Source organism: Chanodichthys erythropterus, chromosome 9 (assembly GCF_024489055.1).
Source record: "Chanodichthys erythropterus isolate Z2021 chromosome 9, ASM2448905v1, whole genome shotgun sequence".
In the NCBI taxonomy this organism is placed as follows: Eukaryota; Metazoa; Chordata; class Actinopteri; order Cypriniformes; family Xenocyprididae; genus Chanodichthys; species Chanodichthys erythropterus.
In genome coordinates, this window is record NC_090229.1 from 20,992,716 (window position 1) to 21,019,618 (window position 26,903).

The 26,903-nt window shown below is 37.1% G+C and overlaps 1 protein-coding gene across 2 annotated transcripts in view; it reads left to right on the plus strand.

Moving 5' to 3' along the window:
* The first annotated feature begins 291 nt into the window (after nt 1–291).
* Nucleotides 292–26,903, plus strand: part of slc6a17 (solute carrier family 6 member 17) — a 32,021-nt gene continuing 5,409 nt past the window's right edge. The window contains exons 1-10 of one of the 2 annotated variants that reach the window (XM_067393791.1): nt 292–368; nt 10,841–11,238; nt 17,126–17,283; nt 19,588–19,714; nt 20,425–20,606; nt 24,701–24,811; nt 25,198–25,439; nt 25,620–25,812; nt 26,361–26,553; nt 26,678–26,837. In XM_067393791.1, coding sequence (XP_067249892.1) covers nt 10,944–11,238; nt 17,126–17,283; nt 19,588–19,714; nt 20,425–20,606; nt 24,701–24,811; nt 25,198–25,439; nt 25,620–25,812; nt 26,361–26,553; nt 26,678–26,837 — 1,661 coding nt within the window. In that variant the 5' untranslated portion in view covers nt 292–368; nt 10,841–10,943. The remainder of the gene's footprint in view (nt 369–10,840; nt 11,239–17,125; nt 17,284–19,587; nt 19,715–20,424; nt 20,607–24,700; nt 24,812–25,197; nt 25,440–25,619; nt 25,813–26,360; nt 26,554–26,677; nt 26,838–26,903) is intronic. The other variant, XM_067393792.1, reaches the window with a different exon arrangement.

Consider the following 26,903-nt stretch of genomic DNA (forward strand, 5'->3'; position numbering starts at 1 on the left):
TGCTCACTGCCAATCGTGTAAGGAGAAATAAGTTGTGCTTTGAATTTTAACCGCTGGAGGACAAATCAAAGAGTGGGTTGGTTAGAAGTGTTGACGCGGACAACGCCCACGGATGTGTCAGCGTGACCCCAAAGTTACTATTTTGGGCTGATAGAGAATACACAATAGTGCGCGGTGGGCTTTGCGTCAGGCGGCGCGCTCACTCACTCACTCTGCGCATTTCTGGACAGGTTCAGTCGTGAGCGTGGAAACGGCACATCAACGAGGATTCATTCTATGGGAGCCATCAAATTGATTCTTCAGGTTATTGTCAACCATTGAGACCTATTTGAGCACATTCGCATCTAATTCTCATTCTTCGACATCCAGTAAGTGACCATGTTTTCTCTTCATTTAGTACGCGACGTGATAAAAGATGCAAGCCATTTTTCATCGATGATTGCCTCGTGGAAACTTATTTTGTATTCCAGTCATGTATAGAGCGTTTTATCACGCTGCACGCAGTTCATGTCGATAATTCACAGCAGCAATTGCAAGTCATTTGTTTGTTATTTACTTGGTTTCTCGTGGCATCAGAGGCGCGTCAGTTTTAGGTCAACGTAACACAAATATTTGACCTTGAGGATGCTGCAAGACGCGTGGTACTCTTCACATAGCCTACATCACTTCCACGTGTTAGTGTTTTTAAACTATTGTAAGCGTATCGCTCGTGTTTGTGTTGAAAGATCAGTGAATGAGAGAGGGTTTAGGTGAATTGTATCATTGACCGTGACTGCAGTCAGGCGCATCCTCAGGTGATGCTTGAGCTGACGAGTTACTCTGAAAGCCTGACGAAGATGCACGTGATTTATTTAATTACATTACTCGTTTTCAGTTGTGTATTAAGTCAAATAATTATGTTTGAAAAGTGAATATGAAGGGGAAATTTTAAAAAGTTACGGTGTGGAAGTTAACGAGTTGTTAGTTGACGCAATTTGTTGTGCTAATTACTCCCAGCTTCAGGGGGGGTCGACCAAAATGTCTTTTTGGCAGTTAACAACATTCAAGTCAATATGTGTTAAACAAATCACAAATGTTGTTTTTCTTCTTGTGATATAAGTAAACTATAATAAATAATTGAGTTATAAATGAGGACAGGAGTTATGTTTTGTCGTATATACTGGTCCTCGAATAACTTACTGTTGTTATGGTAGGCTTATGGTTATCTTCTGACTCGAACTTCTTTTCACGAGTATTTGGCTAGGCCTATACATTGATGAAGAAAAAAAGGGGGTAGGCCTATAGAAACAGTTTTCAGAAATTGCTAGTGTAAATTTTATAAACAATTACAAAGAAACAGGAAGTAACACATTGATTTAAACGTTACATTTTTGAAAGACTGAAATAGTATTTTCTTGTAAAATGTACAGTAATTTTTATGTGTTACCTTTTTGATGCAACATTTGTCATTCCAGAAACGTATGAAATAGGCTATGTTTGGGGTCAGCAAGATTTATTTTGAAGAAATTTAAAGAAATACTTTTATTCTTCAAGAAAACATTTCAACAATATCATATATCATGTTGTTGTTTCTTGTAATAAACTGTTTTCAGTGTTTATTTGTCACATTGGATAAGAACGTCTACTAAATGAATTCATGTAATTATTGTACCATAGCCCTATACTATTCAGTATCTCTCCTACCTGTGCTTTCCTTGGCTTCTATTACAACTCAGCTTCTCATGAAAGTAATGCTGTAGTCTTAAGATTCATTTAAGTTTTAATAAATCAGAATAATATTTAGGCTTGAGTTATACAATTCAACAGCCAACAGAACACTTATCAGGAAAATCTCATCTCTTGTGGCTCAATTTCTCATCTTTTCATTTTCATGCTATGGTAATGCAACTTTCGTCATTACAGAAACATTCAATGTTGTTGAAATATAGGCATGTACATATATTTAAAATTAATACATTAACACCTTTTTCAATTGGGAGGGTATAATAATTAAATGAATTAACAACTTATTGTTAATAGATTTAAATAGTTTTTGCAGCACCAAAAGACATGTTAATTTCCCAAATGTCTTTGTCCACTACCTAAAGAGGCTACTGGTTTTCGTAATCTCTGCCACCAGTTAGTTTTTCCATAACATTTTCTGTTCTGGCATTGAGGGAGGAAACACTTTATTTATCTATTCAGTTAAAGGATTAGTTCACTTTCAAATAAAATTTTCCTGATAATTTACTCACCCCCCTGTCATCCAAGATGTTTAGGGTTGTTCCGATTCCGATACTAGTATCGGAAATACCACCGATATAAGAAAAAATTCTAGCATCGGTATCATCAAGTAATTAAATATAAGCAACCACTGTTTAGAGCAGCGAAGAAGTGAAAAACAGGGTTATTTATTAGAAATAAAACTAAATAAGATGCTAAACAATTGAATTTAAAGTGAATCTGAAGCATACCTTTCTCATTCGGCACTGTTTCCATTTTCGAGACAAATACTAAACTATTAGGCTATTTATTATGTAAGCTTTGTACTTCACTCGCATTATCGACATCATTCTTCACATAACAGCACAGTCAGGCGGTGGTCACGGGACGGCAGATTGTATTACAGAATTGAGCAGTGTGTTTTATATGTTTGGTTGATTGTATTTTACTTTAATATTTAACAGCTGAGCTGCGATATCAAGTAAGCAATGCAAGAATTTGTGTGCGCGCGCATGAGGTGCTGGCGCGACCACTGGAACGTTTTTTTCCTAAACTGTACTCCGTAATTTATGGATTATGGTCGTAATTTAAAAGCCAGACATAATTCATATATTTACAAAAGACATTTAAATAACGAAAACAAGCAGAATGTCTGTTTCCTTTCCTAGATTGCTGGAGTGCGCCACAATGAACCACTTTCGTTTTGTTAATCTGTAGACCTAATTATATGGTGAAATATTTTGCGTAGCCTATAGGCCTAAATATTCCCTTTTATTGTATATGTGTTATGTTAGCCTATAGTTTTATTCTGAACATCTGCATGTGCCTGATGTGGCGTTACATATCCTGTAATTTTCGCTGGTTTCAAAACACACAACAAGCTGCATATTAGCCTACTTGACATTCATTTTCACTTAAATGTAGGCCTAAGGGTGACATATATAATCGGAAAAACTAATGCCAGGGCATTGCCATTGTAATTTACCTGACCTATGATGACATGACAGCTGAGCCTGATCGAGCGTGTCAGCGCGGGCATTTCACTCACGTTGGATGCGTCAGCGTCAGCAAAATATTAAATAGAATGAAAAAATAATGTTATTAACCGGTTAATGGACATTTCAAATGAGCGTTTCTGTTCAAAACGATTAAATCTGATTCAGGTTCCGTTTCTGGTTATGTTCCTGTCAAATTTTCGTTCGTTCGTTTTCGTTCCTTGAACCGGTTCAGAGCCCTTCACCCTGGTATCGGATCTGTACTCGGTATCGGCCGATACCCTGAGCTCAGGTATCGGAATCGGTATCGGGAATGGAAAAGGGGTATTGGAACATCTCTAAAGATGTTCATGTCTTTCTTTCTTCAGTCAAAAAGAAATTAAGGTTTTTGATGAAAACATTCCAGGATTATTCTCCTTATAGTGGACTTCACTGGCCTCCAAACGGTTGAAGGTCAAAATGACAGTTTTAGTGCAGACGAGGAATAAGGGTCTTATCTAGCAAAACGATCAGTCATTTTCATTTTTCTGTAAGTAGAATAGGGAAGGCGTAGGCATACAAGAAAGAAAGACATGAACATTTTGGATGACATGGGTGTGAGTAAATTATCAGGAAAATTTTACTTGAAAATGAACTAATCCTTTAAGCATTTAGTGTATAGTACAATATTCGCAATATTGTAGTACAACTATTGTAGTAATGTAAGAGATTTGAAAAAAAGTGGACACAAGGGAGACAGTCAGCATTTACACTTACCATCATACCTGTATTACATCAGTGTGATCTTTTTCTGAACATGATATATATAGATTACTTGCTACATATGAAAATTGATTGCTTATTATGGAATTTGATTGGGTCACAACCCACCTTCTGTATTTCAAGGATTTGACTAAATTTGGTTCATGGATGCTCTCAAGCCCTGGAAAGATGAGCTGTCACTCACTCTTCTGATACAGAGAGCATGCAGGTTCACAGGAAGCAGAGATGTGAGAATTTCATCAAGCTTCATTGCCTAGCAACCCAGACAGATAAAATATATTTACATTTGCACATTATAATGTGCAGTTGAATCAACAGGATATTTAGTTATATAGACCATTATTGCTAAGGGAAGCCATACACAGTGGTAGGCTCTGATCAGCAACGCATTTTATATTCTTGGGGAAATGGTTGAAAGATGTAATCCCCAGCAGGGAGGCTTAGATTTGGGTGTCTTAGTTGAATTCCTCAGAATCAACTGACCAAGCACGTTCACTGCATTATGAGTGATCAGCACCCATGTGTTAATGCACAGCAAAATGAGACTGATTAAGCAAAGGGTGAGCAGCATTCTTCAGGTCTAGTTTGCTCCCTACTGAAATATAATCCCCTCCACAATAATGACGTAGAGGACTGACTGGCCTGCTGCCCGGACAGGCTGTTTTGGACTTGAACACTGTGCAAAATTTCACAGTGGGTGCGAAAGTTCAAACTCAGTGTGTGATAGTCCGTTGATGGTTTTATCATCATTGACCATGTCACAAAACAATGCACTTGCTAATAATTTCATATGATGTGTATGTTTGCTCTTTACAGTAGTTGGATTCCTCCTCATATGGTCCCCCAAGCAGATTTGAGCCTTTTTGGAATGCGGGTTGTAGGTTGTCACGGGCGGTGGGTGGGCATCGCCTAGCAACACAGCAGCGTTTTGTGTCCTCTTGTATGTGAGATAAGCTGTATATATTCTTTTCAGTGCCTCAGGCTGCTTCTCATTACCAAAGATAAACAGAGGTGGGAAGAGCAAAGATGGCGGCTTTGTTGCCACATTCCCTAGTCATTCAGTAGATAAAAATCTCAGCTCATGCATCACCTCTCCCTTACTTATCATAAAAAGCATCCCTATGGTCTAGAGTAAAAGCTTGTCAGTGACTGCTTCTTTTTTAATCTCAGGCTGTGATTTGTACTCATCCATTAGTTGAAGACTAAACCAAAATTCTTTCCAGTAGGCTGCTGATAAGACTCTACCCTTTAAGACTAATTTTAAAGCACTAATTTACACTTCAGTGCAATGTTGCACTGTTAAACCTAGCAGTAAATTTTGGTTTTAGTATGACACCAGCCCTTTATACCTTAGGGAGCAAATAAACAGCCCTGAGAGACAGAGGCAGTGAAATTATGGTTGTCAAAAGATGCAAAAATTCAATGTCTTCTATGTCTTTTTTTTTTTTTTTTTTTTTGTAGTTAACATGTTAATGCATTTAGTTCCTTTTGTAAGGGAAGATAACAGAATACTGTGTTTGGTTCAGAAGATCACTTGGATGACACATGTAAAAGATAATGCTGTAATGCATATAAAAAGACAGGTTCATTTCAGCAGCAGTGCCCACACACATTGTGTATTCCTCAAACTGCGTTAAAATGAATGCAAACCCTGAACCAAATCTGCAATAAATTGCTTTCTCCACATTGTACTTGCAAATGTAACAAAAAAGATTTTTGTCACTGTTGTCTTCTCATTAATATTTTTATGCAGATATTTTATACTTGTTAATGTTAATTTTGATGTTAATTCTGCCATACAAAGTGCAAATGGCTTTTATTGATCATCCCATATAAATTTGATTTAAAGACCAATTATAGAATGAATTATGTATTATATACAGTACCATTCAAAAGTTTTGGTTTAGATTTTTTGAAGAAACTAATACTTTTATTCAGCAAAGATGTATTAATTTCACAGTAAATACACTTATGTTACAAAAGATTTCCACTTCAAATAAATGCTGTTCTTTTGAACATTCTATTCATCAACCCTTAAAAAATAAGCATACTTCACGTTAATTTTATTAAGTATACTTATGCTGCCTTCACATTCGCCAGAGAAGAACTGGCCCCCTGACTTAGCCTGGTTTCTCCCAAAGTTTTTTTCTCCGTTTAACACCTGATTGCCACCTGACGTCACCTGTTGGAGTTTGGGTTCCTTGCTGCTGTCGCCTTTGGCTTGTTTAGTTGGGGACACTTGACATTTGACTTGACATTTGATATTCAACAGTATTCTTGACATTTATTCAACAGTGCTTTGATCTGCCTGCATTGACACTATTCTTTAAGAGCGGCTGTGCAGCCAAATTATATACCAGTTATCACTGTAAAGCTGCTTTGACACAATCTGCATTGTAAAAAGCGCTATATAAATAAAGGTGACTTGACTTGACATGCTATCGGAAATGTGATAATTCCCAATTCTGAATTTGTGATTGAATGCTCATCGGGAAATGGGAGGGCATTCATGTGCGATATTTACCTAGGAAACTCGTAATAACCCCGAGCACGTGAAGGCAGCATTAAGTAAAGTTTAAGTATATTTTTAAGTACACTTTATGTAGGACACTAATATCAATGGACTAGTAGTATACTTGTAAGTATACTATTTCAAAACTACTTTGGACTAAACTGGCCCACTTTTTAGTGCATAAAAGTATACTTTTAAGGGTACTTTAAGTGTAACAGTAGTAAACTTTGAGTACACAACAAGTTTACAACTATGTATTTTGATTGTACTGCAACTAGGCTATGCTCCAAGTGAACTTATAGCTATACAGATAGTTTACTAGTTAAAGGATTAGTTCACTTTCAAATAAAAATTTCCTCATAATTTACTCACCCCCATGACACCAAGATGTCCATGTCCTTCTTTCTTCAGTCGAAAAGAAATAAAAATTTTTTATAAGGTTTTATTCTTCGTATAGTGGACTTCAATTGGCCCCAAACGGTTGAAGGTCAAAAATACAGTTTCAGTGCTGCTTCAAAGGGCTTTAAACGATACCAGATGAGGAAAGTGAACTAATGTTAATCCTTTAAATACTTGTAGCACATTTTTTAGTTTATGAAAGTACACTTTGAAGTATACTCTCAAGGTACACGGGGCAACTTTTTGAGCAGTGTTGCTGGGCAATGTTGGCGTCGACGGGCAACCTGATGAGACACAGGGCAACTAATCAGAGAGGAGCAAATCTATTGCCAACTCAATAAATACTTTATTATAAACACTTGTTAGGCACTTTATTTCAACTTTTCAAATATTTTCTTCATTTTTATTAAAAATAAATGCCTTTCCGATCTGATTTGTGACAGGAAAAGGGAGAAGAGCGAGTTCAGCAAAAGGCGGATTCGAACCCGCGTTGATCGCATCAAAAGCTATTCATGTGTCAAACGCCCCGTCTTTTTAATATTTAACTGTAATCATTCAGTGGCTTCATTACAGCATACACATAATACTTCGGACAGTTGTTGGTATTTTAAGCAATATAGGAGGTAAGGTAACGCTTTAGATTACAGCCCGGAAAGTACTGTGTAATTACAACGAATTTACAGCATAACTTTCAATAATTATAGTGTAACTATACAGTAAGTATGTGTAAGTATAGGGGAACAGTATGTAAAGTATTGGGAATAAAGGGGTAACAACCAGGAAAATAACAAATTATTCATACTGTAAATATTTTATAACTAAGGGGTAAATATGACATTACAGGCCGTAAATTAAAGCGGTGCTTGTTACCCTCTTGTTTCATGTAGTTACAGGGTAAGTAATTAATAAAATGCAAACAATCTGATATCACTGACTCCAAAACCTTTATTTGAAAAACAACTTTATTAAAAACAGGTCTACAACACTTATTATTAATTTTTTTAAATCAACTTTTCATTTCAAACTCTAAAGTCCTGACAGAAAGCAACAAGTTTTGTCCGTTTTTTGGTTGTTGTTGTTTCTTGCTTGGCTTCCACCTGTTCTTGTTTCTCAGCTGATGAATCTTAAGAAGGAATCCCGTTGCTATTCTGTATTATAAGAAAATACAGTAAACCCTGAAATTTTGTTTGGTTTAGCCTATTCATCTTTTCGCTTCCGACCAACTGTCACCAAGCACCTGCATGAGAGTCGACTTTGCGTTCGATGAAGCACATTGAAATGAGCAACGTGAAGCTTTCATGACGTTCTCGCGGGAGATTCGTGTGAAACTCGCGCGAGAACTGCCGTCTCTGTTATTCTGTCTTGTTTGTTTCTCATTCTCATTATCTGTTATTCTGTGTATTTTGTTGTGAGCTTTACAAAAAAAAAAAAAACAAAACTGACGGCATTCAACATGTGCGTGAGTTTCTCGGCACGCTTACGTCACGCTTCAAGTTACGTCAAGCATGAACTCTCAACCCTCGCTTGCACGCGCAGAAGACAGCTGGTTGAAAGTTTTAAAAATATTCAAATATTTGGTATTTTTCTTACAAATACATATCGTTTCACTTCAGAAGACATCGATTCATCCATTAGGGTCGTATGGATTACTGTAGTTATTGCTGTTTGTGATGTTTGATGCTTCGACATTTAGGAACACGTGAGCTTGCATTATAAAGCGTTCCCAGATTATTTATTTTTTTCCTAAAATCCTTTTTGTGTTCATCTTAAGAAGGAAAGTCGTATACATCTCAGATGGCATGAGGGTAAAAGATGAGTAAACGGTGAGCACATTTCCGGGTGTTCTGTATTTTTTAAATACAGAATAGCAAATGGGATTCCCTCTTAAGATTCATCAGTGGAAAGAAAGAAAATGAGGAACAAGAGGAGGAGGAAGCCAAGCAAGAGAAACGAATAAGAAGAACTTTAAATCTGTTTTGAAATAAGTTGTTTTTCAAATAAAGTTTTCCAAGTGATATGACTGTTTGCGTTTTTATTTATTTATTTATTTTTATTAATTAATTACCCTGTAACTACATGAAAAAAGAGTGTAACAAGCTCCACTTTAATATACGGCCCGTAATGTCATATTTACCCCTTAGTTATGTCATACGTACCCCTTAGTTATAAAATATTAAAAGTATGAATAATTTGTTATTTTTCCTGGTTGTTACCCCTTTATTCCCAATACTACTACTTATATTGTTCCCCTATACTTACACATACTTACTGTATAGTTACACTATAATTATTGAAAGTTATGCTGTAAATTTGTTGTAATTACACAGTACTTTCCGGGCTGTAATCTAAAGTGTTACCGGAGGTAAATTCCATGTTTTGGGTTGACGCATGACAACTTAGTAGCGTAAAAAGATAAAAGTTCACACTCCTTTTCTCCGCTCCACTGCCGCTGAGGGGCCGCCATCTTGTTTGAATTTTTCTGAAATCTCCGAACCGGTCACGTGATCGGCTGCTAACATTCTGATTGGAGGATCTCAAAAAATTGCCCATGACCGATCTAACGTATCCAGATATATATTTGTTGCTCATTCTCAGAAGGAATGTACTTTAACTCTTTCCCCACCAGTATTTTTTTTTAAAAAGGTGTCAGCTAGCACCTGCATTTTTGATAATTTTCACAAAGCTTTCAAGGCCCCCATGATATTTTTTTATATGAATATCTGAACATGCAGTATATGAAAAGAAAGAACAGAGCCTCTGCTTTTAAACAAAAACAACAACAACAAAAATTTTATTCTAGCTTCATGCATTCTTTTTTTATCAGTTCTTGAATGTGGGTAAAAACGTGTTTTTGTCCAAGACTACATTTGGATCAGATTTAGAACAATGATCAAAACAAAGATGGAGTTTATCGTGTCCATAAACACCCCCAAAGCTTGCACAGTCCTATACGTCTTCCTGGGTCAATGTTTCATCTGGTAACTTTAGGCAATTTTGATAAATATGCTGTTTAATGTTTGATGATTTACATGTGCACAAGCAATGCTTTTATCGCTTATTTCTGCTTCTTCTTCGCCTGTGTTTTGAAACAGAGATTCTGTACACTTTCAGAAGACACCCCCTACCGTATAACTGCAAAAACATGTTCTGTCATTAAACTCTGGATGGCACAGGTTGATAGGTCCTTAACTCAATCTGCTTGCAATCACATCCTTCTCTAAAGGGCACAGCTGGTTCCTGTTGAAATAGCCAATAAGCTTGTGTGCACAATCTTCAAATACTTAGTCAGTATTTTCTGTAGCCATTGCAGCGTGCTTTCAAAAACACTCCAACTTCCCCAACTCCATCCGTATAGAACTGCTATGGGTAATTAATGTGTGCTATATTGAACAGCAGCATGCAGATAGTTGTCATGACAGAAGTTTTTTTCTAGTAAATTCCTATTCTATACTATACTATACTAGTCTTACTACCAGTGGACTACACAAAAAATCACATACTCAAAATAAGGAACTGTTTTAAATTATAATAATATTTCACAATATTACTGTTTTACTGTATTTTACATTAATGAGTGTAATTTAGCAAAATTATGATATTTTACCATGGATAATACCAGTAGGCCTGTACTGTTCAAAACTGTAATGCAGAGGGTCAGAGGGTTCAAATCTTCCCATCTGTCCTATCAGTGCTTGCCTTGGCTTCCATTACAACAGATTGCTTAGCTTTTTATGAAATGTATTCTATAGTCCAGAGCCAAAAGCAATCCTATGATAGATTTAATAAATCAGAATAATATTTAAGCTTGATTTATAAAATTCAACAGCCAACAGAACACCAGAAAAATATTATTTAGTTAAATGTAACACAAATGGACATGAGTTTGGAAGATGATTTGTATTATGAATCCCATAGCCATAATTTGGTCTCTTGTGGGATGATTTCTAATATTTTCATGCTCTTTTCACAGGAGCACAAACCTTCATTCAAAGGGGCAGTTATTGTGACCTCCATTCTGCCCTGCTCTTCTTTCACACCTTTAATTGTTGGGATCACCACAACACGGCACAGCCATGCCCAAAAGCAGTAAAGTGACTCAGCGCGAGCACAGTAACGAGCATGTCACAGAGTCTGTTGCCGACCTTTTGGCGCTGGAGGCTCCCATGGACTACAAGAGCAGCCAGATGAGCATGAACATGCCAGGAGGGGGCCCTCCGCCCATAGGCAAACCAGACATCTCCCCCGACCTGGAAGACGGTCGACCTGCCTGGAACAGTAAGCTGCAGTACATCCTGGCCCAGGTGGGCTTCTCAGTGGGCCTGGGTAATGTGTGGCGTTTCCCTTATCTTTGCCAGAAGAACGGAGGAGGTGAGTTACTTTTTAGTGATGTGCATTTGTAACTTTTGAGGTTAAAGGGATAGTTCGACCCAATGAATTACCTGGTCTGTTGATTCAGCTGTGCACAGATCCAGACGTTAATACTGGCTGCCCTTGTGTAATGCCTCGATCATGGGCTGGCATATGCAAATATTGGGGGCGTACACCCCAACTGATGCGTAACAGTCGGTGTTATGTTGAGATTCGCCTGTTCTTCGGTCTTTTAAACAAATGAGATTTATATAAGAAGGAGGAAACAATTGAGTTTGAGACTCACTGAATGTCTTTTCCATGTACTGAACTCTTGTTATTTAACTATGCCAATATAAATTCAATTTTTGAATCTAGGGCACCTTTAATGTACTGGTTGCTGTTTTCCATGCAACAGTGGGTAGGGACAGTAGATTTAAATCTCAAAAGGGCAGAAAAGCACCAATTAAGGTTTATAAATGATTTCCCTAGGGGTTTTGCACTGGATTTCATCCAGTCATTCATCAACATTTCTTCCAATGTGTTCCAATGTGCAATGCTGCGCTTCTAAACCTAGCAGTATATTTTGGCTTTAGTATGACACCAGCCTCTTATTATAAGAGCTAAATCGATATCTTAGGCAGCAAATAAACAGCCTTGAGAGACAGAGGGAGTGAAATTAGGGCTGTCAGAAGATGCAAAATTCAATGTCTTCTATGTCTTTTTTGTAGTTAACATGTTAATGCATTTAGTTCCTTTGTAAGGCAAGATAATAAAATACTGTGTTGGGTTTCAGAAGTTCATTTGGATAACACATGTAGCAGAATCATGTGCATATAAAAAGTTTGATTTCAGCAGCAGTGCCCACACACATTGTGTATTCCTCAAACTGCATTAAAATGCACAACGATTGCAAACCTCCAAATCTGCAATAAATAACTGTCTCCACATTTTACTTACATATCAAAAGCACCATAAAAGAATCATAAATGTTTTCTAATAATTAAAGTGCATTTGTATAGCACATTTAAACATAGTAAAGTAAATTACACAGCATACATAATATAAAATGAAATAAAATAATACTCAAATAAACGCCAAGATCGTGGGACATTCAAGAGTGCTTTATTAGAAGATCTTAAAGGAACACTCCACTTTTTTTGAAAATAGGCTAATTTTCCAACACCTCAAGAGTTAAAGAGTTTTACCGTTTTCTAATCCATTCAGCTGATTTTCGGGTCTGGCGGTGCCACTTTTAGCATAGCTTAGCATGGTTCATTGAATCTGATTAGACCGTTAGCATCTCGCTCAAAAATGACCAAAGAGTTTTGATATTTTTCCTATTTAAAACTTGACTCTTCTGTAGATACATCGTGTACTAAGACCGACGGAAAATGAAAAGTTCCGATTTTCTAGGCCGATAGGGCTAGTAACTATACTCTCATTCTGGCATAATAATAAAGGAATTTTGCTGCCGTACCATGGCTGCAGCAGGCGCAATGATATTACATTACATCTGCTAGATGAAAAAGGGAGGATAAGATCTTTAATGTAAGATGAGATTTGGTCATTTAAGCTTTAAAAACAAACATCTTAAACTGGATCTTAAAATAAACCTAGAGCCAATAAAGAGAGACTAAGATTGAGGTCATATAGTCATATTTTTGGCCGATGTCAAGAGCCTTGCAGCAGCATTCAGAACCATCTGAAGGTGATTTACATTAAGTTACAGTAGTCTAAGTGGGAGGTAATAAAAGTCCGGAAAAGACAGAAATGATTATTAAGCGATAGAAATATATGTTTTATCTTTAATATATAATAATTCTATAGATAGCTTTGTGTGACTACCAGAATGTCAGTTACTCTTTGATAATCTTCACCTCCAGTGAGCTGTTAACTATTGTGACCGGATCATTGAGTCAATGCTCAACAACTGGATCAGACTGAGTTTTGTGAACTGGATAAACGATTAATTAAATAGATCTGACACAAAATGATTCATTCACACATTAGACTTTTCTCTCATTAACTCTTATGAACACCTTAACAAGAACTAGGAGAGATGTTAACATTTGTAGTGAATGACAACTTAATTTTCAGCTTCTTATACAAAGCTGTTGTATGAAGTCTTATGGAGTCTTTTTGGAGCTTGACAGTCCTCATTCCCTTTTATTATATAGCGTGAGTGTGAGTAAATGATGATGGTGAATTTACATTTTTGTGTGAACTATTCCTTTAATGTTTGCATTCTTCTTTATTATTCTTTTTAGCTCTGAAAAATTTCCATTGAGACAGTCTTTTTTGGGTCAGCTGTGTGCCTTGTGCGCTGTGGTCTCTCTAAATTTATTAAGCTGACGATAGTGTTATTTAGGGCAGCAATGTTATATGGGCTGTTTAAAAACAGGATAGTTAAGGCCAGTGTGGTTTTGATTTGCGAATTTACCGGTTATAATACAGTAATTTACCTGCTATCATTGCTCTTTGGTTGCTTGCACTGTTCTTCATTGTCCATATCTTCCTTTAATCTGAAATATACTATTTCATGCTGTTTTTACAGTCTCTGGTCAGAAATGTGGTGTAGAATGATTTCAGGAAATTATTGATTTAATGATAACTGAATCAGCTTAGTCTCTTCAAAGCTAAATATATCCACAAAATATAATAAATTAATGTAATCCCATTAAATTAAGCATAAAACTTACAATGTTTTGTTTAAAAAAACAATGGCAATAGCTAAGAAAAATTAAGATGTATTCTCTGAAAACAAGTGAAGCAAAATTGATAAGATATTAAGACATGTACGTATATGTTGTTTTAGGTATCTTTAAATATATTTACTGGAAACAAGACAAAAAATATAAGGAAAATTAGTTTTTTCTAGTCCATAAATGATTGCAAATTATGTTGAATTATAATTAAAATAGTATAGTAACAAACTCTTTTAAAAAGGTTCTAAAAAGATAGTCGGAAACAATGTTATCGGAAAGTGAAACCTGATGCCTTAATTAGATCGTCATATCTTGTCCTTGCTTGTCTGGCAATTATGAATGTTTCCCAGAAGGCCTTGTTTACGTTACGCACCCTTGCTCTCTCCATCTTCTCTCTTCCATCTGTCCATCTATCCCTTTCTCTTTCTTCTCTTTTCTATGCAAGACTTGTTTGTTTCCTTTTCATTATTCGCATGCATAAATAAAGCCCAGACAAATAACCTCCACAAAGCAACATCGAACACAAAAGAAATGCTGTAATCAACCTGATAACAAGCAGACCTTCATCATAATCTCAGACCAAGAGAGTACTTTACTGTGATCATCCCTGGCTCTAATTACACTTATAACCTCCCAAGAGGATGGGTTTGTGGTCATCCTCCAGCGCTATACACTCCATGTCTATAGAGTTGCAGTTATTTTTTTTAGATTGTTCTGTGACTTCAAACAGAGGCTGTTCTGCTCAGACCAAAATCTTCATCACCATGGAGCTAGTTTGACGTCAGGGCTCAGCAGCATGACTTGCTGTTTTATTCTGTTGTCTGTCTATTCATTCATGTCTTCTGAGGCTCAGGCTGTCATTAGCCTATAGCAGATACCATCTGCTGCATCTGGGTGATTGAAATTTAGCAAGAAAATTTATGGGGAAAAAAACATAACAACTAAGGCAATAAAAGTTTGCACTTGCTCTTGTTCCATTTGGAAAAGTAGCAAAATAACCCAAATTGTGTCATATAAGTTTAATATATTTCAAAATATGGTGTGACAGGTCATGTAGTTTGTTAAAATGCATTTCTCTAAAGGTAAATGTCATATTTATTATTACTATATTGCTTTTGCCTTCAGAACTGACATAATTCTTCATGCCATAGATTAGTCAGTGTGCCGGAAACATTCCTCAGAGATTTTGATCCATATTGACATGATATCATCACACAGTTTTTGCAGATTTGTCATGATGCAAACCTCCCATTCTACCACATCCCAAAGGTGCTCTGTTGGATTGAGATCTGGTTACTGTGAAGGCCATTTGAGTATAGTGAACTCATTGTCATGTTCAAGAAACAAGTTTGAATTTTGTAACATGACGTGTTATCCTGCTGGAAGTAGCCATCAGAAGATGGGTACACAGTGGTCATAAAGTGATGGACATGGTCAGCAGCAATACTCAGGTAGGCTGTGGCATTAAACAATGCTCAGTTGGTACTAAAGGGCCCAAAGTGTGCCAAGAAAATATCCCCTACACCACCAGCAGCCTGAACCTTTGATACAAGGCAGGGTGAATCCATGCTTTCATGTGGTTTACGCCAAATTCTGACACTACCATCTAAATGTCGCAGAAGAAATCGAGACTCATCAGACCAGGCAACATATTTCCAATCTTCTATTGTCCAATTTTGGTGAGCCCGTGCGAATTGTGGCCTCATTTTTCAGTTCTTAGCTGACAGGAGTGGCACCTGGTGTGGTATCCTGCTGCTGTAGCCCATCTGCTTTATGATGTGTTGTGCATTCAGAGATGGTCTTCTGCATATCTTGGTTGTAAGGTGTGGTTTTGTTACTGTTGGATTGGTTTTGTTACTGTTGCCATTCTCCTCTGACCTCTGGTATCAACAAGGCATTTTCCCTGACAGTACTGCCGCCCACTTGATATTTTTTCTTTTCCTGAGCATTCTCTGTAAACCTTAGAGATGGTTGTGTGTGAAAATCCCAGTAGATCAGCAGTTTCTGAAATACACAGACCAGCCTGTCTGGCATGCAAAGTCACTTAGATCAAGTTTGTTCTCTATTCTGGGGCGCGTTTCCCAAAACGAACTATGGTCGCAAGTTCGGTCATTACCAATAGAGTTCAATGGGACTTACGACCATGGTTCACCAACGATGCTTTCGGGAAACGCACCCCTGATGCTCAGTTTGAACTACATACCTAAATGCATTGAGATGCTGCCATGATTGGCTGACTGGATATTTGTGTTAAAGGTGCCCTAGAATTAAAAATTGAATTTATCTTGGCATAGTTAAATAACAAGAGTTCAGTACATGGAAAAGACATACAGTGAGTCTCAAACTCTTTTGTTTCCTCCTTCTTATATAAATCTCATTTGTTTAAAAGACCTCTGAAGAACAGGTGAATCTCAACATAACACCGACTGTTACGTAACAGTCGGGGTGTACGCCCCCAATATTTGCATATGCCAGCCCATGTTCCCAACATCATGAAAGGCATTAGACAAGGGCAGCCAGTAACGTCTGGATGTGCACAGCTGAATCACCAGACTAGGTAAGCAAGCAAGGACAATAGCGAAAAATGGCAGATGGAGCAATAACAACTGACATGATCCATGATATCATGATATTTTTTGTGATATTTGTAAATTGTCTTTCTAAATGTTTTGTTAGCATGTTGCTAATGTACTGTTAAATGTGGTTAAAGTTACCATCGTTTCTTACTGTATTCACGGAGACGAGAGCCTTCGCTATTTTCATTTTTAAACACTTGCAGTCTGTATAATTCATAAACACAACTTCATTCTTTATAAATCTCTCCAACAGTGTAGCATTAGCCGTTAGCCACGGATAACAGCCTCAAACTCATTCAGAATCAAATGTAAAAATTCCAAATAAATACAATACTCACATAATCCGACGCATGCATGCCGCGTGCATGACGAACACTTTGTAAAGATCCATTTGAGGGTTATATTAGTCATAGAAAGTATTTTGATTTTAGCAGCAAAGTTATTTTAAGACAATTTCTACTTTTTATATATGTATGGGGGAATAAAGCTTAAAGGAAATAAAGTCTGAAAGGATTTTTGTGGTGAGTTCAGTGTGCTGTAGCTTGATGATCTTGGGCTATTGGTTGGTCATTAAAGACACTGTTGTAAGGACATTACTCTCTGTGTCGCTGTCTCTCTTTACAGGTGCCTACCTTGTTCCATACTTCATCCTTCTTATCCTTATTGGCATCCCACTCTTTTTCTTGGAGCTGGCGGTTGGCCAGAGGATTCGTCGAGGGAGCATCGGAGTGTGGAATTATGTTTGTCCAAGACTTGGTGGCATTGGAGTGTCCAGCCTGATGGTGAGTGAGTGATGTTCTTTTAAAGGTAGTGGACCGAAACGCATGACACAAATGAGTAGTCACTCTCGATTGAGATAATGTTGCTTAACTTGGTTTAAGAGTGTTTATGCGTAAATGGAGGGCATCAAGTTTTTTGTGAGAATGGTTGAGTTTAAATTGTTGATTTTAAAGGGTTACTTCACCCAAAAATGAAAATTCTGACATTAATGACAACGCTCCAAACCCGTAAGACTTTTGTTCATCTTTGGAAAGCAAATGAAGATCTTTTTGATGAAATCTAGGAGCTTTCTGTCCCTCCATAGATAGCGTACACAATTGAAACTTTGATGCTTCAAAAAATTCATTTATAGATTGTAAAAATAATCCATATGTATTGAACAGTTTAGTCCAAATTTTCTGAAGAGACATGGTTGCTTTATATGATGAACTGATGAAAATTAATTTAGGCTTTTATTCACATATAAACATTGATCAAGTCACACATTTGTTGTGGTAAACGGAAGCTCAAGCAAGAACCAATGAGGTTCGTTCTCATGTGTTACTCAGCACGTTTGAGAGAGGTTTGTTCTTGGGCATCAATCATATTCGGTTGAGCTTCTGTTCATGTTCGCTGATCAATGTTTATATTACACCTTCAAATTGTGAGTGTCTGATGCACGTCAGCTCAGACTGCATAACTGATGCAATTTAACTAAGATTCTACTTCAGATGCTAATGCATTGTTGAAAAAGGGTCACAATACAATGAGGAGCCTGTGAGTTTCAGGCCAATAACCAATGTCATTTCCCCCCTTTATTTTGTTCTGAAGGCCTTAATAGAAGCATTTATTTTTGATGAGTCACAGGCCTAAAAGTGCTAATTCACCAGCAATTCTGTGCTGCGTCATCCATTACTCAGCGCTGTTCTCAAATCAGTTTAATATGAGCACAGTCACACAACATATCAGATGGGTTTCGATCTTAAAATCACTCTGTCTGAACATTTAATAAATTTATTTTCAGTCTCAGCTGCACCTGTGCTTTCTGGTTTTCTTTCCTTGTATAAGCAACTGCACTTTGGAGATATAGCAAGTCAGCAAGTAAGGCCTTTTGGGAGGTGATGGTTATACACCGTAAGCCGATGCACCAGTGCAGAAATCTGGTATTGTGCGAATGCTATTCATCAGCAGTTTCTTAGGAATGGGTTTCTCAGTAGTAACAGAATGCGCTGAATAAAAATATATACACATATATAAAAATATATATTATGTTAATTAAAAATATTAATTTGAATAATGAAAAAACCAACATGTCTTGAATATCTTTTGTATTGTATTTAGTATTTGGTAGTCTGAATGACACTGCTGGATTCATTGATTTCAGATTGGGAATCAACCTTGTTTGTGTTAAACTTCTACTCAAAAACAATGTAAGGAAAGCCATTTTGATACCACAGGCTTCTAAATTAAACAGCCCACAGTTAAAATGACTGTAAAGAAACACTCAGGGTCTATATGTGGCTGTTCTGCTGCAGCCTCAGCTATTAATACCCACGAAGCTACAGCAGAAAGAATGTGCTTCAATTATTCACTAACTCAATGTGCTGTGACGTTGCAAAGAACCATTACGGCCCTGTTACAGACTTCAGGGAAAAATCAAGGGATATATTTGCTGTTAACTGGAACAAGTTCCTAAACCCTGAACATACAAGGGATTTCAGCATACAATACACATTCATTTGTGTTCTGTTTCTATTTATGCACACTATAAATGGAGTAATGCTATTGAGTTTTAAGAGTTAAAAGACTTCAGATTTTATCCATTAAGACATCCGATCGTATATCAGATGAGACTCCAGGAGCCAGACTTTTGACTCTCAGCACAGTCTGGGCCACATCAGCGCTTATACAACTGCCTGGAAGAGTTACTCTGACTGAAATGTACTGTAAAATGACCTTACCACAATCCGAAACTGGCATGTAAGCTCATTCAGGCTGCACTTTTGAAATTTGGGGATTTATGTGTAGATGATTTTCTGTTTGTCCAATATAAGTAGCAATTATTTCCAAGGCATAGGAAAAGCAGAAAATATTCCTAGATGAAGATTCCCAAAAGGGGCCAGACCGCTAGACAGGATTTTGCCACCTCTTGTTATTTTTAGTGCCCAGTGGCTCAGATGTTCAGACTATAGTCAAGCAAAATGAGCCTTAGACTAGATAAGACCTTTCCAGGGTGCTGTTTTTTCTTTTTCTTTCAGTATTACCCCCTTAATTATTTTATATTTGTTAACCAATACCCTTTGTTCTTTCTTTTCCCCATTCTGCAGGTGTGTGGTTTTGTGGGTTTGTACTATAATGTGATTATCGGCTGGAGCATCTTCTACTTTTTTCAGTCGTTTCAGTATCCTCTACCCTGGAGCGAATGTCCCATCAGGAGGAACGGCAGCCAAGCCTGTGAGTGCCCTGCAGTTTCTCACATAATATCCATAAAGATTAGAGGCATGTAATTTTTCGTGAGACATTTCATTTAGTACAACACTTTGCCTAATGAAATAAAATGTGGCACAGCAAGAAGCTCTTGACTTAAACAACAGACGAACTCAATATGATTGCAGTCTGTTATGCATCACCATTTGTGGCTATTAGTGACTTGTAGCACTGTAGTCCTTCTTAAAGGGTTAGTTCATCCAAAAATGAAAATTCTGTCATTTATTACTCACCCTCGTGTCGTTCGACAACCGTAAGACCTTTGTTCAAATTTGGAACTCAAATTAGTCCCTCCAGAGATCATTTAATGCATAGCTACTCATGGATTATCTCTTATTTAAAACAAGATTAAACAAGCATTAAAATAAGCTAAAAAGACTAAAAATCAAGATATTTCTTAGTATTTATAACCAATATACATCTTTCTAATTATGCCATGCTCTAAAATATTTTATTGGGCAGAAATCGTGAGTGGAGGGGCCTTCAAATCTTTGTAGTGAATCAAAAATATACTGCAGGACCAGTGTTGTCTGATTCTCGGTACAAATGAGTCTCTCAAGTCGGTTATTTTACCATGCTGATCTTTTCCACAAGGTCATCAAATAGTCAGTGTTGTAAAGAAATATTAATAGGCATGGACTTCATTTTGTCCCTCTGGTTTTCTTTTGTCTGGTTAGATGTGGAGCCTGAGTGTGAGAAGAGCTCAGCAACCACGTACTTCTGGTACCGCGAGACCCTGAACATCACCAGCACAATCGCAGACAGCGGGGGTCTGAACTGGAGGATGACTTTGTCGCTGCTGGCTGCCTGGATAATTGTCTGCCTGGCTGTAATAAAGGGCATTCAGTCTTCTGGGAAGGTGAGGCAGACTTGCTACTGCATGAGATAATTAAATGAGAAACACATCAATTTTCAGATAGCTCAAAGGCACAATCTGCAGATGCTGTGTTATCAGGCACTTCTGAACAATTAAACAATCACGATGCACAATTATGATTATTTTCTCAGAGCGGAACGTTTTTTTTCTCCTTGAAGCTAAAACAGATTTTACAGGAAAATACCTATTTAGCAGCTGTTTAAAAGTATCATAGTGTCTGAACAACAGGGACACAAATAGTTCTATGAATCAAAATTTCAGTTAATCTCATCAGACCAATAGAGCTTCACCACCTGTTCTAAGGGCCAGTTGCATAAACATAGCCACTAAGAACTAGCCTGACCAACTAGCAATTAGCTAGGGCTAATCATTCTTACTTTCCAGATTCAAATTAGACCAATCTATCTTTTTATGTAAATGACTTTAAAAAAAATTAGATGACTAACTGTAAGGCTAGCTTAAAGGCACACTATGTAAATTTTCACCACTAGAGGCCGCTAATTAAAAAAAAAAAGCATAGCTTGATGATGCCTTGATTTCACGGAATCATGGGAGGTGTTGTCTTCACGTTTACACATAGTGGAAAAGAATTGGGACAGGACTGAAATCATGTTCATGGATGAGATTAGTAACATTACTGTAGTATGAAGCAGAGCAGGGCTGAGTGCTGTGGGAGCTGAACTAGGCCGTTGGAGCGATTTCTAATGAGAGACGAGCGCGACACATGGCTCGAGAGCAGAGGAACTTTTAGTATGCCACAGTCGCCTCTTCCGGTCAAGTGTATGTGGGGTAAAGATTTTATCATATTAGATACATTTGTGAGTTGAAAGTTGTTATAGTGCAACTCTGTGTGTTCGCTCAGCGGCTACTATGAGACACTTGTTGCATATTGCAGTAAGCTAGATCGATATTAGGCATGGTAAAACATGGTAAATCTATAAATGAGATTTAAAAAAATAAAAAGACTTACTGTTTTGAGCTACAGTGGTGGTCAGAATTATTGGCACCCTTGGTAAATATGATCAAAGTAAAAATAAATTTGAATTAACAAAAATAAAAATAAACAAACAAAAAAGTAAAAATAAACAAAAATTAAATTTGTTTTTCTCCAAAACACGTTGGTCACAATTATTGGCACCCATAGATTTTTTTATAAGTAAAATATCTCTGAAGTATATTTACATTCATATTTACATTTTTTTTAGCACACCAGGGTGATCATGAACATGAAATTGTCCAGCCATGACTTCCTGTTCCACAGGAGTACAAACATGAGGAAACACAAAGGCCAAATTCCCTTAATCATTCATCACAATGAGTAAAACCAAAGAATATAGTTCTGATGTGCAGCAAATTTGATGCATGTTGAGTTAGAATAAAATAAGAAAGTGGCTGTAGCTAAAGCATTGAAAATCCCCATTTCCACTATCAGGGCAATAATTAAGAAGTTCCAATCAACTAAAGATGTTACAAATCAGCCTGGAAGAGGGCGTGTGTCTAAATCATCCTAATGTGAAGTGAGGAGGAAAGTTTGAGTGGCCAAAGACTCTCCAAGGATCACAGCTGGAGAATTGCAGAGTTTAGTTGAGTCTTGAGTCTCAGAAAGCCAAAAAAAAAAAAAATATATATATATATATATATACAGTGGGTACGGAAAGTATTCAGACCCCCTTAAATTTTTCACTCTTTGTTATATTGCAGCCATTTGCTAAAATCATTTAAGTTCATTTTTTTTCCTCATTAATGTACACACAGCACCCCATATTGACAGAAAAACACAGAATTGTTGACATTTTTGCAGATTTATTAAAAAAGAAAAACTGAAATATCACATGGTCCTAAGTATTCAGACCCTTTGCTGTGACACTCATATATTTAACTCAGGTGCTGTCCATTTCTTCTGATCATCCTTGAGATGGTTCTACACCTTCATTTGAGTCCAGCTGTGTTTGATTATACTGATTGGACTTGATTAGGAAAGCCACAAACCTGTCTATATAAGACCTTACAGCTCACAGTGCATGTCAGAGCAAATGAGAATCATGTGGTCAAAGGAACTGCCTGAAAAGCTCAGAGACAGAATTGTGGCAAGGCACAGATCTGGCCAAGGTTACAAAAAAATTTCTGCTGCACTTAAGGTTCCTAAGAGCACAGTGGCCTCCATAATCCTTAAATGGAAGATGTTTGGGACGACCAGAACCCTTCCAAGAGCTGACCGTCCGGCCAAACTGAGCTATCGGGGGAGAAAAGCCTTGGTGAGAGAGGTAAAGAAGAACCCAAAGATCACTGTAGCTGAGCTCCAGAGATGCAGTCGGGAGATGTGAGAAAGTAGTAGAAAGTCAACCATCACCAGTCGGGGCTTTATGGCAGAGTGGCCCGACGGAAGCCTCTCCTCAGTGCAAGACACATGAAAGCCTGCATGGAGTTTGCTAAAAATCACCTGAAGGACTCCAAGATGGTGTCTTGTCCTTCATGTGTCTTGCACTGAGGAGAGACTTCCGTCGGGCCACTCTGCCATAAAGCCCCGACTGGTGGAGGGCTGCAGTGATGGTTGACTATTCATTGTATATCAAACAGCACCTACATCCCCACAAGTTGTTCAGGAAGGTTTCAAGTAAAATCCTCTGCTCTCATCCAGAAACAATCTCCAGCATATTCAGTTGTCAGACATGACTGGAACTTCAAACGGGACCGGCTTCTGTGGTCAGATGAAACTAAAAAAAGAGCTTTTTGGCAGCAAACCCACCAGATGGGTTTGATGCACACATGGATAAAAAGTACTCCATGCCCATGGTTAAATATACTTCTGGATCTTTAATGTTGTGGGCCTGTTTGTTTTGCTCAAGGTCCTGAACATCTTGTTCAGATACATGGTATCATGGATTCTATCAAATACCAAAAGAAAAAATCAAAACCTGACAGCTTCTGCTAGAAACCCAATAATGGGCCGTGGTTGGATCTTCCATCAGGTCATTGATCCAAAACAAACATCAAAACCAACACAAAAATGTGTCACTGAGCACAAAATGAAGCTTCTGCCATGACCATCTCAGTCCTCTGACCTGAACCCTAAAGAAAATGAGTGGAGTGAACTGAAGAGAAGAAGCACAGACATGGAGCTGGAATCTGAAGGATCTGGAGAGATTCTGTATGAAGGAATGATCTCTGATCTCTTGTCAGGTGTTCTTCAAACTCATCAGGCATTATAGAAGAAGACTCAGAGCTGTTATCTTGGCAAAAGGATGTTGCAAACAGTATTGAATAAAAGGGTGCCAATAATTGTGGCCAACGTGTTTTGGAGAAAAAACATTTATTTCATAATGTGATTTTTTTTTTTTTTCCCACTTTCAATTCTTTTCCTTCAATGAAAGGTTAGATTTTTGCTAATTTTATGAATTAAAGGCCAAAAGGATAAACAATTTATTTTTACAGTCATCTTTGATCACATTTACCAAGGGTGCCAATAATTCTGACCAACACTGTATATAACAATGATTAGTTTTCTGTCGATGAATGTATCAATCCAAATTTGTCTGGATTTAAACATGCTTGGAAACATTTGAGATAATGTAAGTACACAAGTCAACAAAATATATAACATTGTTCTAGTGGTTTCTGGCTATTTTAATCCAAAAATCTTACATATTGTGCCTTTAAGCAGCTTATATATATATATATATATATATATATATATATATATATATATATATATATATATATATATATATATATATATATATATATATATATATATATATGTGTGTGTGTATTTAAAATAATGTTTACATTTAATTTTAATTAATGAAATCAATAAAAATAGAATTTATTAGATTTTTTTTTTGTTGTTCATTTATTCCCACCAAAGATATCAACCAATTAAAGTGGCAAGAGTGGATTCTTACCAAAAACTTTACATTTATGAACAAAAAAAATGCCCAATTTATGAACACTTATTGTAATAAATAATACCAAAAGCAATAATACACAGTTATTGTGTTCTGTGAAATGTTTGCACAAATCATTATAAAACATTTGAACAAAAACACAATCAGTATTGTCACACCATGTTTGTGCAGGTGATGTACTTCAGCTCACTCTTTCCGTACGTGGTGCTCTTCTGCTTCCTGGTGAGAGGAATGTTTCTTAAAGGAGCAGTAGATGGCATTGCTCACATGTTCACACCCAAGGTAAGGCGAGTGTACGTACACGCTTTCTAATTCTTAAACACACACGTGATATTTAGGCTATCCAGATGACTTAAGATTGATTATCTAGCAGACACATTTCATGCAGTGTAAGCAACGCTTTATATAGTCAGCAATATTAAAAAGAAAATTTGTGCAGCTAAAATGTAGCACTCTGTCACATGGTTGGACTCCCTCTTGTGGTGTTGTTGGGATATTTAATCAAATTCACATTATGAAATATGATTCTATTATGTTAATCACATATGATTCTAAACAATAGAAGGCCTTCAGCTATGCTGACACTTATTTGGCACTGTTCATTTATTTAAAGATTAGATTTTTAATCACTCAAATGTAATAAATTGTTTTAATTTATTCAATTTTAGCTGGAGATCATGTTGGAGCCGCAGGTATGGCGTGAAGCTGCCACACAGGTCTTCTTTGCTCTTGGTCTGGGTTTTGGAGGTGTCATTGCTTTTTCCAGTTACAATAAAAGAGACAACAACTGTCATTTTGATGCTGTGCTGGTCTCCTTCATCAACTTCCTGACCTCTATACTGGCCACACTCGTGGTGTTTGCTGTGCTGGGCTTCAAAGCCAACATCATGAACGAGAAATGTGTTGTTGAGTACGTATGACCTCCCCGATGCATTTCATTTCTCTCATAAAAGGATCATTTTTTTGTGATTGGATTAGGTTACACTCTCCATTGTAATATAATATTTATGCCTAATATCTTTAAATCTACATGTGGACGCTGGATTTCGAGGTCATGCAACAGCCTCATGTCTGTGTTGTTCTCCTGTAGGAATGCTGAAAAGATTCTAGGCTACTTGAACTCAAATGTGCTGAGTCAGGATCTCATCCCCCCTCACGTCAACTTTTCCCACCTCAGCACGTCGGACTATGCCGAGATGTACGGCGTAATAAAGATTGTGAAAGAGGACAGTTTTGCGCAGCTTGGGTTGGAGCCGTGTCTGCTGGAGGATGAGCTCAATAAGGCAGGTGTTCGTCCCATGAGCTGAAGGCTTTCAGCAGGTTTTCAGCTAAGCCATTTAGGATGGATGAAACTTAAATTTAGACTTTTATCATTTGTTTTTTGCAAAGCTCAATAGGCAAATATGTCTATTGTAATAATGCCTTTCACTGAACCGGAATATATTGTCTGTTCAAGCTATTAATGAATTTTAGAGCCGTTTTGATTTCATTTATGCGCAATTAAACTATTTTTTTATTTATTCATCTCTCTGTGTTATATAGCCTTTTCATTTTTATTTTATTTATTTTTACTTAGTTTTTCAGTGTTGCCTCTTTTCACTTCATTTGCTTTATTATTTTAGTACATTTTTATTTATGAAAAGAGGTTATAAAATGTAAAAAATAAATCAATAAATTTTATTTATTTTAGTTTAGTTTGAATTTTTACAATTATGTAAAAGTTTTTATTTCATGTAACAAAAATGTTTTCATTTAGTTTTCATTTTAGTTTTTTTTTTATATGTTAATAACACTGTTCTCTCTTGCTTTCTCTCTCTCTCTCCCCCATTAGGCTGTTCAAGGCACTGGTCTGGCTTTTATTGCCTTCACAGAGGCTATGACCCATTTTCCTGCTTCTCCATTCTGGTCTGTCATGTTTTTCTTCATGTTGATAAACCTGGGCTTGGGCAGCATGATTGGCACCATGACTGGCATCACCACACCCATTCTGGATACCTTTAAAATTCGCAAAGAGGTGCTCACAGGTGAGAACTCCTGGTTTGTTCACTGCTCTTTTATTTCTGAGTCAGTAAATTAAGTTTAATCTAAATGATGTGGGGCCAATTTAATAAGGTACCGAGTAACTTGTATGATCTTGTATTTCCCCAGTGGGCTGTTGTATTGTGGCCTTTTTTTGCGGCTTGCTGTTTGTCCAGCGTTCAGGGAACTACTTTGTCACCATGTTTGATGACTACTCTGCTGGTTTGCCCCTCACTATTGTGGTGATCCTGGAGAATGTATCTGTTGCCTGGGTCTATGGCACCAAGAGGTGGGCAGATTGTTTAGTGCTGTTGGATTTCTCTGGAGGTTTGTTCAGAGAGATACTCAAAATAGG